At 37.7% G+C, this 13,878-nt stretch overlaps 1 protein-coding gene across 2 annotated transcripts; it reads right to left on the reverse strand.

Annotated features, from left to right (window-relative positions):
- Nucleotides 1-300: 300 nt before the first annotated feature.
- Nucleotides 301-12,331, reverse strand: LOC124035936 (4-galactosyl-N-acetylglucosaminide 3-alpha-L-fucosyltransferase 9-like). Of its 2 annotated transcripts, XM_046349900.1 has the most exons (3): nucleotides 11,959-12,331; nucleotides 7,734-7,935; nucleotides 301-6,578 (listed from the first exon to the last, which is right to left on the reverse strand). In XM_046349900.1, the coding sequence occupies exon 3, from the start codon at nucleotides 6,568-6,570 to the stop codon at nucleotides 5,482-5,484; it is 1,089 nt and encodes a 362-aa protein (XP_046205856.1). In that variant the 5' UTR covers nucleotides 6,571-6,578; nucleotides 7,734-7,935; nucleotides 11,959-12,331; the 3' UTR covers nucleotides 301-5,481. The 2 variants fall into 2 exon arrangements, with proteins under 2 accessions (XP_046205856.1, XP_046205857.1); XM_046349901.1 differs by having other exon boundaries at nucleotides 301-7,935.
- Between the last annotated feature and the right edge of the window lie 1,547 nt (nucleotides 12,332-13,878).

The raw sequence follows: 13,878 nt of genomic DNA on the forward strand, positions 1-13,878 counted from the left end.
GGGACATCCCCAGCTTGAAGTGGTTTCAGATTTCACATCCTATGTCACAGAAGCTCAGACAAATTACAGTACTACTGTGTCCGTGTGAACCAGGGCTATCTCTCAATGCAAGCCATTTCGATCTAGGGTACCCACAGATCAATGTATAAGCGAAAATATCTGTCGGAACCAGCTTCAAAGATACAGATTGAATAGAGCCTTATGTTTCTTAGTGAAACCTTATGAAGATTAAACTTAGTAAATAGGGACATTGTGTCTTCCAATCTATATGGATATGTATACTAACCCTAAAACGTATGCTCTTTTATAAATGTCTTTATTTTCTTGACAATACCAGACATCTACAGTTATACACATTGGCAAAATACAATGATTTGGCAAAAACCTTACAATGATTGATTCAACATCTCTTTCAGTAAACTGGCAGAAAAGTCATTGCCCAATTAAGATTCAGCAAAACATGAAGAATGCACTTCATGCAGAGATAACGTCCATGGACACCAACTTTGCACCAACTCGAATAAAAAACACATCCTACGCCACTCTCCTAATGTACTTACTCACAGAAAAGAGAATTGACATGTTTGTGCAAAGAACAAAGAAAGTTCAGACAACAAGAGAACAAACCTGTTGCAACAGATCACACTTAACAAGAAACCTCTGTTTCATACATGAAGTGAAACTGTACAATATGAAACCATACCTGGAAGTTTCATAGTCATATTCTGGGACAGTCTGGGACAATTCATGAACTCACAATAGCTCCATTTGAGACAGCCAATGAGTCATACATTTATGCGTGAATAAAAGTTATATATCTCTGCAAAATTTCAACAGGAGGGTTGAAATTAGGTCATGTCAACAGGATAAAAAACAAACTATCTGCATTCTCTTTTGTATAATTGCCTCACTTGAAGAAAAATGCCCTCTCCAAAACAGTATTACTGTTGTCTTCAACGCTGGTTCTCCGGTATAAGTGTCTCTTTTCTTTCCCCCTCATTCATAAAGCTGCTTTGAAGCACAAATCATTATTCAAAGCTGGCAACACTTGAAAGTTAAAAAGAGACTGAAACATAAAAAATATATACACATTATTCAAAAGTGTTTGGAATACCATTTGACGGTCTCGATTGAATGCATTTTATTTCATAATTTGAGAATAGGATTAGTTGACATAGCCAGAAGATCAACGCAAGAGATTGCCAGTGGCTGAGCTGAAGGCAAGCTTTTTATTAGCCAAAATCTTTGGCTGTGGCTGTAAAAATGTTATGGTTTGCTCACCCTAATAGGCTATGTGCTGCTGTTTTTTAGACTAGCAATATAGGTATTATTACCTACCTCAGCAAATTAATCAACTAGCTAGCTGTTGTTGTCAAAGCAGAGTTGGTCTACTCACAGGACACTACTCACTTTGTGCATCAATAGCTGGTGAAAATTTGTGTTAGCAATTTGTTATCAAAGCTTAGCTAGTCCATTAGTAGCTAGCTAGCTTAGTGTGAGTATAAATACAGTCCAACCAAGGTTAGCCTAGACATTACAGCTGCCCACAATATTATCTACGGTAGGTAGACTGATTGACTTAGCTATGGTCTGTGCAGCTCTCCCTCGACTGGCGGCAGGCTATAATGCACCGCTGGCGCTGGTCTGATTCAGTATTTGGAACTAGGCTATGTCCCAGCAGTATCAACCAATCACAGCCTGGAACAATGGGAGAAAAAATTCCATTCAATCAAGACTGTTGAATTGCTTTCTAAAATCTTTCTACGTTATTTAATTAATGGTAGAGCTGTGGGGTGTTTTTAAAAAGACAGTTATAGAATTCCGCTCGTCTACATGTCAGTGGACTAGTTTTGAGGATGGGACACATCATTACGAACGTCGGTCGTGTGCAGTAGATCTTCTGGGTGTCAACGAAAGTTGACGTTTCAACGTGAAGAATCGTTTGGGAAAGAAATGACAGCCGATGTTCTGTGGTCAGAGGCTATAGGGCTGCTGCCCGCTGCACACGGACGACATGCTTTATGTTGTGTCCTTGTCCCACCTTAAAATAACCTTTCAGTTTATACACATAGACTGATTGTTTTTTTTATTGTCTATATAACAAATATTTATAATCATCCTCTTTAAACTAATGGTCCCACTCACAGTAAATACAACAAAATGAAAACAACCTGAAAGTTGAGTATTTTCACCAGGTACAAACTAATCTTGCATACAAAATATTTTGAAAGTCTTACATACGTTTTGCGTTAAGATTCAACAGCAACTATTTAGGTTACTTTCTTTGAATGTTACATATATAACCGAATTGAATTGGTTAAACAAAGGTTTTGATTCAATCTGTATAGCGGAATATTCCCGGTATAGTGCGATTATAATTTAAATGCAATGTTTCCATGTTTGCGGAGACTGCATTCATGACAGACGCTGCTGCATATGTTAGATCAATCGGAAAATTACCTTTAAATTTCAATCGCTCTATACCACGGCTCCTCCGCAATACGGACTGTATCGAGCTTGAAACCACCATCTGCACCATTGCATTGGTACCTTTTTGGTGGCGCAGCTAGTTAAATGTGTTTCAAGAGGGCGAGCACGTGTGTTTGCGAGGCAGAGGTCCAAGGTTATGGTCTCGGGGTGTGCTGGAGCAGGTGGAAGTGGCACAGCTAGGCAAGCACAGGGATGTTCGTTACTGATACATAAAGCATTCACAACAACATAATAATACAAATTCATAACACATCCATGAAGGTGTAAGTAACATTTATAAAGACCTTCATAGTGTATTCATTCATAAAGCATCTACAGTAGGAATTTTAGAGATACGAAAATGTCAGGAATTGAGGTAGTTCGGAACACTGAAATGTCCTTAACTTTTAAATTCACCTTCTCAAACATTTATTATTATTACCTTAATTAACATTGATTGCATGTTACATGTGTTTTCCAACCATGTAGCCAGATACTATAAATATCTGATGTATTTTTAGAACATGTAAGCAACAGTTTGTTTGATTTAAAAAAAAGGTTAAATAAAATAAAATGTAAATGTAGTCTACAGAAGTTATATTGTCCATTCGGTTGACCGGTCAGTCTGTAACTCTGTGGTTCATATCTTTGATGGTCAGTAACCGGAAGGTTGCAAGTTCAAACCCCCGAGCTGACAAGGTACAAATCTGTCGTTCTGCCCCTGAACAGGCAGTTAACCCACTGTTCCTAGGTCATTATTGAAAATAAGAATTTGTTCTTAACTGACTTGCCTAGTTAAATAAAGGTAAAATAAATAAAATTGTGACAAGTCTTCATACAATCTATAGATTGTGTGAATCTATCTGGCTATACATTTTGGAAATTAATTTAAAAGTAAACTAAAAGTATCAATGATAACACAACATGCATAGTGATACACAAAATGGAAATAGTACAAAAATAAACAGCATTTCAGAACCAATAAAGTAACATAAGGGAATAAAACATTTTTTTGTTCTTCCCAAAATCTGCCAGTTCATAGGACTTTTATTTTCACATTTAAACAATTCAATAACGTCACTAATGACAAATAATATTACTGTATGCTTATTGAATGTACTCTTAAGGTCTTCGATGTTACTGATTTCATGGGTGTGTTATGAATAGTTTATATATGCTAATAAGAATGCTTCATGTATTCAACCTTCAAAGAAAGTGTTCCTACACTGTATTTGAACTGTAGCTACAACATACCAGCATCATAATATTGTCGTAAACATGACATACTGACAGGTATTATTAACATAAGTTTGTCACTTACACATCAAGGCTAAAATGGTTAGCTGTAGTGTAGGTAACCTGGCATTGTGTTATAAACAGAAGTGTAAAAAATCAAATAAAATGACACTCCTTGTGTTTATTTTGGTGAATTATGACATAATTATGTAAGGTATCTGCAGTTACAGTAAAGTGATCATTAATCCGTGTTATATCCTAGCACCTAATCATACCCTAATTCCAGTTGGCACATTCACATCTTATCTCTCCACTGCTGCTGTGCATGATCCAGGTGGGTGTTACACATTGCAGGTGGATGAGGTCAGAGAGCTTTTACTGGAAATGTGAAGTGCTTAGACTTGATGAAAGTGCTAAATGGCGCTAAATGTAAAAGGCCAATATCATAGATTATAGAAAAAAATGTAATGAAGGGTTAGTGGCTGGTAGGATAATGTTATGACAATATTAAACTAATGAAATTATGAATAGTTTACTTCATTAAGGTAGTGTTACCCTTTAGGAAAAACTGTCACAACATTTCTCATGGTTATGACACATTTATGTAGTCTTAATAGGTGTCAACAACTAAAAATTGCAAGTGACATTAACTGTTGTCATAACACTTGTTATAACCATTTCAGAAATGTTTGTTATATTATGACTCTTATTATGTACAGTTCAAATAAAGTGTTACCGATTCATCCATCATGCTGAGAGCTGCTTAGATGCATTGTTCAGTGGAGAAAATTTTGACAAAATTAGAATTTACACAGAATGGTATGAAAACTGAGCTTGGGGCATTTTAAAGAACTGCAATGCATTTAATGTGATAATGCCCACTAAGAAACCACTATTAGCATAATAAGTTCACTATTCTCCCCTAACACACTTTGTCAGTATTTTTTTTATATCTTTCCGTCTTTCTACAATGTATTACTGTACATACATGATCAAAGATGACTATCCATTTGTTTTGCAAATGCAACCTTGCAAAAATAAATTGAGAGTGATTTCTCAAAAACACACACATGTACAATATACAGTAGATAACAAAACTGAACTACTTTTACATTTGAAGTTCAGTAAACACTGCATAGATGACTGTATCACGATTTTTAGATGGTATTTTATCATACAATGTCTCAATTCAATAAATAGTACATAAATATTTTAATTGAAACAACTATTTCTTCAATTATTTACTGAATATTTTTTTTTTGTATTATTTAACTTTCATTTAATCTTGGGAGCCCATTGAGACCAGTGACTCATTTTCAATAGTGCCCTGAGGACAACAAATTCAACATGAACATTCCACAGAAAGAAAAAAAAATACCAGTTACCATTACAAAAACTACAATTTCAACACCACAATATTGTGTATACTGCCAGATGAAAGATGTGGCTTGTCAGCTTGATTCCCAAGTTACAGTACATCATAAAAAAACACATAGCAGCAAATGTGGTCACGTTCAGAGATTAAATATAAAAGTGTTATTTTATAAAACAAATATTAAATGCATTGCAAATGACTACAACATAAATACATGATTGAATGAAAATGCAATAGGCAAAGTAAGGCTGAGCAAATCTGGCTGGTAACAAAATAAAAAAAAGGGAATGGCTAATTTGGGCCCCTGTAACCACTGAGAAAAACATTGTTGAAGCATTGTCCATGACTGAAGATATTTTTCAAGCAATGCCTCCAACAGCAAAACAACAATTTCTAGACCTTCAAGGCGTTCCACCCCAATACCATTTATCGAGGTTATTGAATGCCTTGTACTCTTTGTGCCTTCTGAGATAATCACAAGCGAGGCATGTGTGTTCGGCCCAGAAGTATGCCTTTTTCACCTTAAAGTGCCGTCGCCACTCAAAGTACCTGAGGTACATTTCCTCATTTTTGTCCAAGAGCAGGAGATAGTCAGCCAACTCTTTGGGAGAGGTGAAGTCATCCACATGGATAAAAGCATCCCCCTGGACAAAGTTCTCATAGTTCTGTCTTGGCGGGCCTAAAACCACAGGCACCGTCCCTACAGAGAGTGGGTTATACAGTTTCTCGGTGATGTAGTCTTTGTGAATTGAGTTCTCAAATGCCAAGTAGAATTTACAACTGGCGATGGTAGGAAAGTAGTCTTGATCCGCAATGTACTCCCCAAAGGCTTGTCCGTAAGCGCGAACCTCAATGTGTTTGTATAGCTCGTTGTAGTACTTCACTCGCACATGATCCGGGTTCCAGTTGCTGACAATCCAGCAGATCAATTTGCTTTTGCTCGGAGGCACGAAATCCTCGTCCCCTTGGGCCGTCACGATCGACCCATAAGGCACTTCGATATCAGCATCCTGGCGATAGTTCAGAGTTAAATTGAACAGGTTTTCGATACCGGGCAGCTGAGAGGAGTGAGATGGTGACTCGAGATTCATCCATATCCACTTTTGGAAGGAGGGACGCTGAAGGGGGGGCAGGTTGGAGAGATCAGTACAGATATCCCTGTGATGTATGACGACACCATCTGACTTATTATATAGGTTCCGATCTGCTGTGATGAAACAGCCTTCAATGTTGAACAGAGAGCTGCAGACACCCAGGTCATAGGTCTGTCCAAAGGGCCAGAGCCAGACGAGTACAGTGGTCAGGTTTTTGTCACTCTTGGCGGAGAAGAGGTTTTTAACTCGGATTGTGGATGCTGTTGACTCTACGGGACCTGATAGCCAGCTAGTAGATGGTTTAAAGTACATCAAAAACAGAGTCACAAAACAGCCCAGTAGGAAGGTGCCAACTAGAAGGGGTCGTAGAATTCTGTGGAAAGGTGCAGATGGCATACTCTGTCCTATAAAGATACGTAAAAAAAACAAAAATTAAACTCAATAAATCTGTGAATTCCTTATTTAATCAGAATGACTCTTTCCAGTGAATAAGAGGAAGAGAGGAATGATGACAAAAGTTTGAGATTGTTTGTAAGTGTCTGTCCTTGCCTTTATACAGTACGAGAGGGCCAACAATGTTAAACAATAGCTTTTACATTCTCTTGTCACGTTCAATGAAATGTTTGGCAAACATTTTTGTTGTGGCTCGTGCAGTGTGAGAAGTGTGTTGAGGCAATTTGTGAATGGGCACACTAGATTAGCTCGCCCGGATTGCAGAGTCGGCAGAGATTCAACTAGGGACCGATAAAATGGCTCCAAATGTGAATCTTCGCTGGGCAAGGTAAATCAAGTGTGCCTTTCGAATACCTGCAATAACCAATGGATATAAACATAAACAAACTATGGTGCAAAAGGTACAGGGCCTATGAAAGTCTGCTCTGCTGTGAACCGAGTATGGTGATGATTCATAATATCTTCTCAGATGATTGTGAGGAGCAGCTGTCTTACATACCTCAAGTCCAAACTTCTCTGTCAAAGTGGAGAGACCACGTCCACAAATACTACTAACAGCCCTCTTTCTTAACTTGCACTTTCTTAACTTGCACTTTCTTAACTTGTACCATGTCGTGCAGTGTGGTTTGAATAAAGACAGAAGGACATGGAAGCTTTTTAAAGTACAGTGCTTCCCACTGGGCAAAGATTGGTTGCATTAACGTTGTTTCCACTCACTTTCATTTAAAAAAAATGTAATCTGATGACGTTGAATCAACATGAAAAATGGATTGGATTTTTTAAAAGTAATCAATGTAAGGGGATTTTGTCTTTTTCACCCAACTTTTAACTTAAATCCATTGACATGGTGAAATGTTTGGTTGATTTCACATTAGTTGACATCTCAAGCAAATGTTAATCAACATTAGACATTGAACTGACATCTGTGCCAAGTGGGTTGGGCTAGTTTGCGATTGGTAAAAAAGCATTGTCTCTCCCTGGCAGTCTTACAATTCTAATTTGCACTGAGAAGTACATATCTAAAAAGGTAATGTAACATTGAATCTGCATTAAATTGTTTTACTATTAGTTCAAAAGTATCAAAGAAAAAAATAACTATTCCACACCTGGTAGATTTGACTTTGTGCTGAAATCCAGGCAAGGAAAAAAGTCATGGGATTCTGAAGGGGCAGGTTCTACATTGGCTCAGTAGTAGTGTTTGAAGTAGTGTTTGAACGAGGTGTTGCTGCACACAGTTGGAATGAGGTCCTTAGTCATCTAGTGATTTTGGTCTGATGTTGAGTTCCCAGGTCATCTCATTGATGTATCCTTAAGAATAAAAAGAACAAAGTGGGGTTACAATAGTTTGTTAAAAGGGGGTATCCGAAAGCACCCTAACTGTTTCAGTTTTAACCATGTTTTGAGGCTATACAGTGTTTGTTTACAATCACATTGTTTACAAACAGAGTAAAACAAGCTTTCATTTTGGGTTCTGATGAGGTATGACAGATGAACTAAGCTGATGAGGCATGTATACATTATATATTCTTCAAGAATCCATGGGTAGATCATTCATTTACAAGTACAAAAATGGATAGCAACTAAGTATCCTAGCTTTAAAGGGATAATGTGTGTTGCTTCAAATACAAGCTTGTTTTTGTAGCAATCTCAGATTGCCCATTTAAAGTGCAAATATTGAATTGCTATATTAATATAATTAATTATATATATTAATTGATTCTTAAAGAATATAGAACTTATATGCCTCATCAGCTTAGTTCAACTGTCATAGCCCATCAGAACCTACAATATAAGCTTGTTTACACCAATGTTTGAAAACAATGTAAATGTAAAAATAAAAACTGTAAAGCCTCAAAACATGGTTAGAACTGAATCAGTTATAGTGCCTTCGGAAAATATTCAGACCCCTTGACTTTTCCCACATTTTGTTAGGTTACAGCCTTATTCTAAAATATATTAAATTGTTTTTTTCTATCATCAATCTTTTTTTTATTTCACCTTTATTTAACCAGGTAGGCTAGTTGAGAACAAGTTCTCATTTACAACTGTGACCTGGCCAAGATAAAGCATAGCAGTGTGAACAGACAACACAGAGTTACACATGGAGTAAACAATTAACAAGTCAATAACACAGTAGAAAAAAGAAGAAGTCTATAAACTTTGTGTGCAAAAGGCATGAGGAGGTAGGCGAATATTTACAATGTTGCAGATAAACACTGGAGTGATAAATGATCAGATGGTCATGTACAGGTAGAGATACTGGTGTGCAAAAGAGCAGAAAAGTAAATAAATATAAACAGTATGGGGATGAGGTAGGATGGGGATGAGGTAGGTAACTTGGGTGGGTTATTTAAATCTAAGCACAGTACCCTGTAATGAAAAAGCAAAAACTGTTTTTACTCAGTACTTTGCTGAAGAACCTTTGGCAGTGATTACAGCCTCACGTCTTCTTTGCACAACTGTATTTGGGGAGTGTCTCCCATTCTTCTCTGCAAATCCTTTCAAGCTCTGTCAGGTTGGATGGGTAGCGTTCCTGCACAGCTATTTTCAGGTCTCTCCAGAGATGTTCGATCAGGTTCAAGTCCGGGCTCTGGCTCGGACCCTCAAGGACATTCAGAGACTTGTCCCGAAGCCACTCCTGACTAGTCTCCTAGTCCCTGCCACTGAAAGATATCCACACAGCATGATGCTGCCACCACCATGCTTCACCATAGCGATGGTGCCAGGTTTCCTCCAGACGTGACACTTGACAGTTCAATCTTGGTTTCATCAGACCAGAGAATCATGTTTCTCATGGTCTGAGAGTCTTTAGGTGCCTATTGGCAAACTCCAAGCGGACCATCATGTGCCTTTTACTAAGGAATGGCTTCAGTCTGGCCACACTACCATAAAGGCCTGATCGGTGGAGTGCTGCAGAGATGGTTGTCCTTCTGGAAGGTTCTCCCATCTCCACAGAGCAACTCTAGAACTCTGCCAGAGTAACCATCAGGTTCTTGGTCACCTCCCTGACCAAGGCCCTTCTCCCCCGTTTGCTCAGTTTGGGCAGGCGGCCAGCTCTAGGAAGAGTCTTGATAGTTCCAAACTTCTTCCATTCAAGAATTATGGAGTCCTTCATTGCTGCAGACATTTTTTGGTACCCTTCCCCAGATCTCTGCCTCGACACAATCCTTTCTCGGAGATTAACAGACAATTCCTTCCACCTCGTGGCTTGGTTTTTGCTCTCACATGAACTGCCAACTGTGGGATCTTATATAGACAGGTGTGTGCCTTTCCAAATCATATACAACCAATTGAATTTACCACAGGTGGACGCCAATCAAGTTGTAGAAACATCTCAAGGATGATCAATGGAAACAGGATGCACCTGTGCTCAATTTGATGTCTCATAGCAAAGGGTCTGAATACTTATGTAAATAAGGTATTTCTGTTATTTATTTTTAATACATTTGCAAAAATTTCTACAAACCTATTTTCACTTTGTCATTATGGGGTATTGTGTGTAGATTGCTGATTTTATTTTATTTTATTCAATCCATTTTAGAATAAGGCTGTAACAAAATGTGGAACAAGTAAATGGGTTTTCATCAAAACAGAGGCGGGGGTATCTGCTTTGTTAAGGATTCTGGCTTTAAATCAGGGTAGACTTGCACCACTGGAATAACTTGGTGATACTACTTTACATGTTTGACTGGCCTGATACTGAACTTGATTCATCTCAGTGTTAACCTATTGAGTTAAAGCCTAGGCCCTAGGTATACGTTCTGGGAGCTAACACAATTCTTCAGGTCTTAGGCAAGAATGCTCATCACACATGCATACTGATAGTTCAATGAAGCACCTACTCCCCCACTACACATTAACTGAATCACTGTCAGAAAAATACAGTTTTCAAATATCCATGTCACACACATCAATAGCATGCATATGAGAATGCTGCCATCTTAAGGCTGAGTGAACACATAATGTTCCAAGCTCTTGTAAATTGAACACACACCTGTGACCTGCATGTTACATAAGAAAATAAAAAGCAAATCAAATAATGCCTGTGTAGAATTAAACTACTCTTTTCATATATTCCATATTTTCTTGAAACAGTTACAAACAAATGATTCTAGTTAAACCAGTAACTTTCCAATTTCCAGAGTCTTCACAATTTTCTAGCTTATTGCCTTATGGCAGCACTATTTTTCTATACAGACAGGCATTTGTGACTGAGCAGTGGTTAAGAGAGTATGTTCATCAGCCATTAATGGACTAGGATAGACAAATTCACCTCATTTTAAAGGCTTACAGTATCAATGCATTTTCATGTACACCAAATCCTCTTACATGACAGGAATCCACTTTCTGTAAGTATTAGAGTGATACGCTGTGCTTAAAAGGTTGAAATGCATAAAGTTGGATTTAAGGGAAAGCTATAGTATGCAAAATAGGACTGTATTCAAATGATAATGAAGAAGGTTGAATGGAAGCAGACAAATAAACTGTGAGGGTGAGACATTTAGAATAATAGTTCATCATTCACAGGTGGCATAGTTAGGTCTCCATGGTGATCAAAACTAAAGTTAAAGAAATACATTATATAGAGAAATTGCTATGGCTCATTGCGCATATTTTCATTTGGTAAATGTATAAGTTTATGCAGGGGTCAAAATGTTTTTTCAAACTAGTATGACAACTGAGGGGTGGGGGTGCAATGGTCTTGTGTAGGCTATTGGCTTTATCAGAGGGCGGGATAAAACAGGACCATTTGCAGATTGGCTATTATATTTTTTCCTGCATTTCTCGTTTGGTTTGGCTACACTGGCGAAAGGTTGAAACGAGCAGTATCAAAAGTATGAATTAATTTTCAGCAGGTGCAACTGAAGGTCATTTAAAACCCAGTTATAGCCTAAACACGCTTGCAATGAGTGTCATTCCACATTGTTGTTTGTGTGTAAAATCAAATCTATTGGTAAAAAATGTAGCCTTATATTATTGTAGCCCTATTCCCTCTGGTTAACAAACGCCCTTTTACGCACCAACAGAGCTTCAAATCATGTGGGCCATATATAAGCATCTTTGAGAACACTGACAGGCGTGTAAACATAGGCTACTCCTTATCGTCATTCATAGGGGGCAAATCATCGAAGACAAATGCCTATAACGTCAATGACCTTAATACAACAGTGTATTTTTCTTAATGCAAAAATGGTGACTTGAATAATGAGATATATGCATTTCCTTCGGATTCTTCTTGATGTTTTATTTATAATTAGCTAGCACATCTTGGCTTGCGAAACGAGGTACCACTGCTTTGACACGGTGCGGAGAAAAATCAATTTTACTCACCATCTCGACAAGCATGTATTAAAATATGCATATCTTCCCATTGCTTTTCCGGGTCGTTCCCTCATACATACAGTCCTACATGCCGAAAACGTTAAGGATGCAAATAAATATTTGCGCTGATGGCAATATTTGCAGGAATTGGCCAGGATTCATAGGAGCCGAAACCCATAACGTTCCCGCTTGCTTGCAATGTAAGGAGGCTATATAAAATCCCCCTCCCATGCGAACTAACTGAGGTTACCAGAATTCGAAAATGACTGTTATTCTCAATTCAGTAAATTTGAGCAAATGCATCGTTTCGTTAAATATAAGGACGCCATGTAAGGCATGTGATGCGATGTGGAATAATTCCTCACTGGCTGCCCATGCGCTACCTTCCTTGCCCCTATTTACCGACAATGCAGATATAGGCTGAAAGTGTATTCGTGATACCGAATGTAGGTAGTAGCCTAGCAGAGATTCTATCAGTTGGGCATGCGTTCTAAAAATGCATTATTGAATGTCATGTGTATCATACATTCCTCATCTTTCAATTAGGAATGCATGTGCAATATTGACGCTGCTCATACAATTATTTGTTCTCAGGTGACGTGGTTTTCCAAGTAAATTATTAAAATGACATATAGCCTACAACATAGGCATAACCTATATGTAAACCCATACTCATTAAATTGACAAGATTCGTGATCAATTAAAGTTCACTTGATTGGGGTTTATTAAAATAGACTATCTACATTTTTCGGAGATTCAGTAGTGATTCGTAGGACGTAACCCAGGTTGGTAATGTTAATATGACAATGTTTGCCCCTTTTGTTAACTGTCCTGTATTTAAAGAAATAAGGAAGGAAAACCATGAAATAACAATAGTAGCCTAAATGTACACAATGTTTATTTTAATTAAGGATGTATATATGCGTGCATTATGGTTTACAATTAACAGAAACTTAGCTGCTTAGTCATTGGTATGTACAGTGCCTTCAGAAAGTATTCACACACCTTGATATTTTCCACATTTTGTTGTGTTACAGCCTGAATTTAAAATGGATTATATAGATATGTTGTCATCAATGGCCTACAAAAAAAACATAATGTCAAAGTGTAATTATGATTTGACATTTTTACAAATTAATAAAAAATTAAATGTTGAAATGTCTTGAGTGAATAAGTAAGTATTAAACTCATTTGTTATGGCAAGCCTAAACAAGTTTAGGAGTAAAAATGTGCTTAACAAATCACATAATAAGTTGCATGGATTCACTCTGTGTGCAATAATAGTGTTCAGCATCATTTTTGAATGACTACCTCATCTATGTGCCCCACACATATCTAAGGACCCTCAGACAAGCAGTGAATTTCAAACACAGATTCAACCAAAGACCAGGGAGGTTATACAATTCCTCTAAAAGGCACCTATTGGCAGACAGTATATACAGTAGTGCAATAAAGTAGGAACTGTGACATTGTGGTGTTTTGTACAGACCCAGGTTAAGAATTTCCTAGACAAAAAGCATATTTAATTCAGACCCTCCTTTAAAAGTGCTTTTTAGCCCAGGAAGGGGTTTAAATCTGGGTAGCCCCTACCTACAGTGAGGGGGAGGAGTATTTGATCCCTTGCTTATTTTGTACGTTTGCCCACCCACTGACAAAGAAATTATCAGTCTATAATTTTAATGGTAGGTTTATTTGAACAGTGAGAGACAGAATAACAAAAAAATCCAGAAAAACGCATGACAAAAATGTTGATTTGAGGGAAATAAGTATTTGACCCCCTCTCAATCAGAAAGATTTCTAGCTCCCAGGTGTCTTTTATACAGGTAACGAGCTGAGATTAGGAGCACACTCTTAAAGGGAGTGCTCCTAATCTCAGTCTGTTACCTGTATAAAAGACACCTGTCCACAGAAGCAATCAATCAGATTCCA

This window comes from Oncorhynchus gorbuscha, linkage group LG05 (assembly GCF_021184085.1).
Source record: "Oncorhynchus gorbuscha isolate QuinsamMale2020 ecotype Even-year linkage group LG05, OgorEven_v1.0, whole genome shotgun sequence".
NCBI lineage: Eukaryota > Metazoa > Chordata > Actinopteri > Salmoniformes > Salmonidae > Oncorhynchus > Oncorhynchus gorbuscha.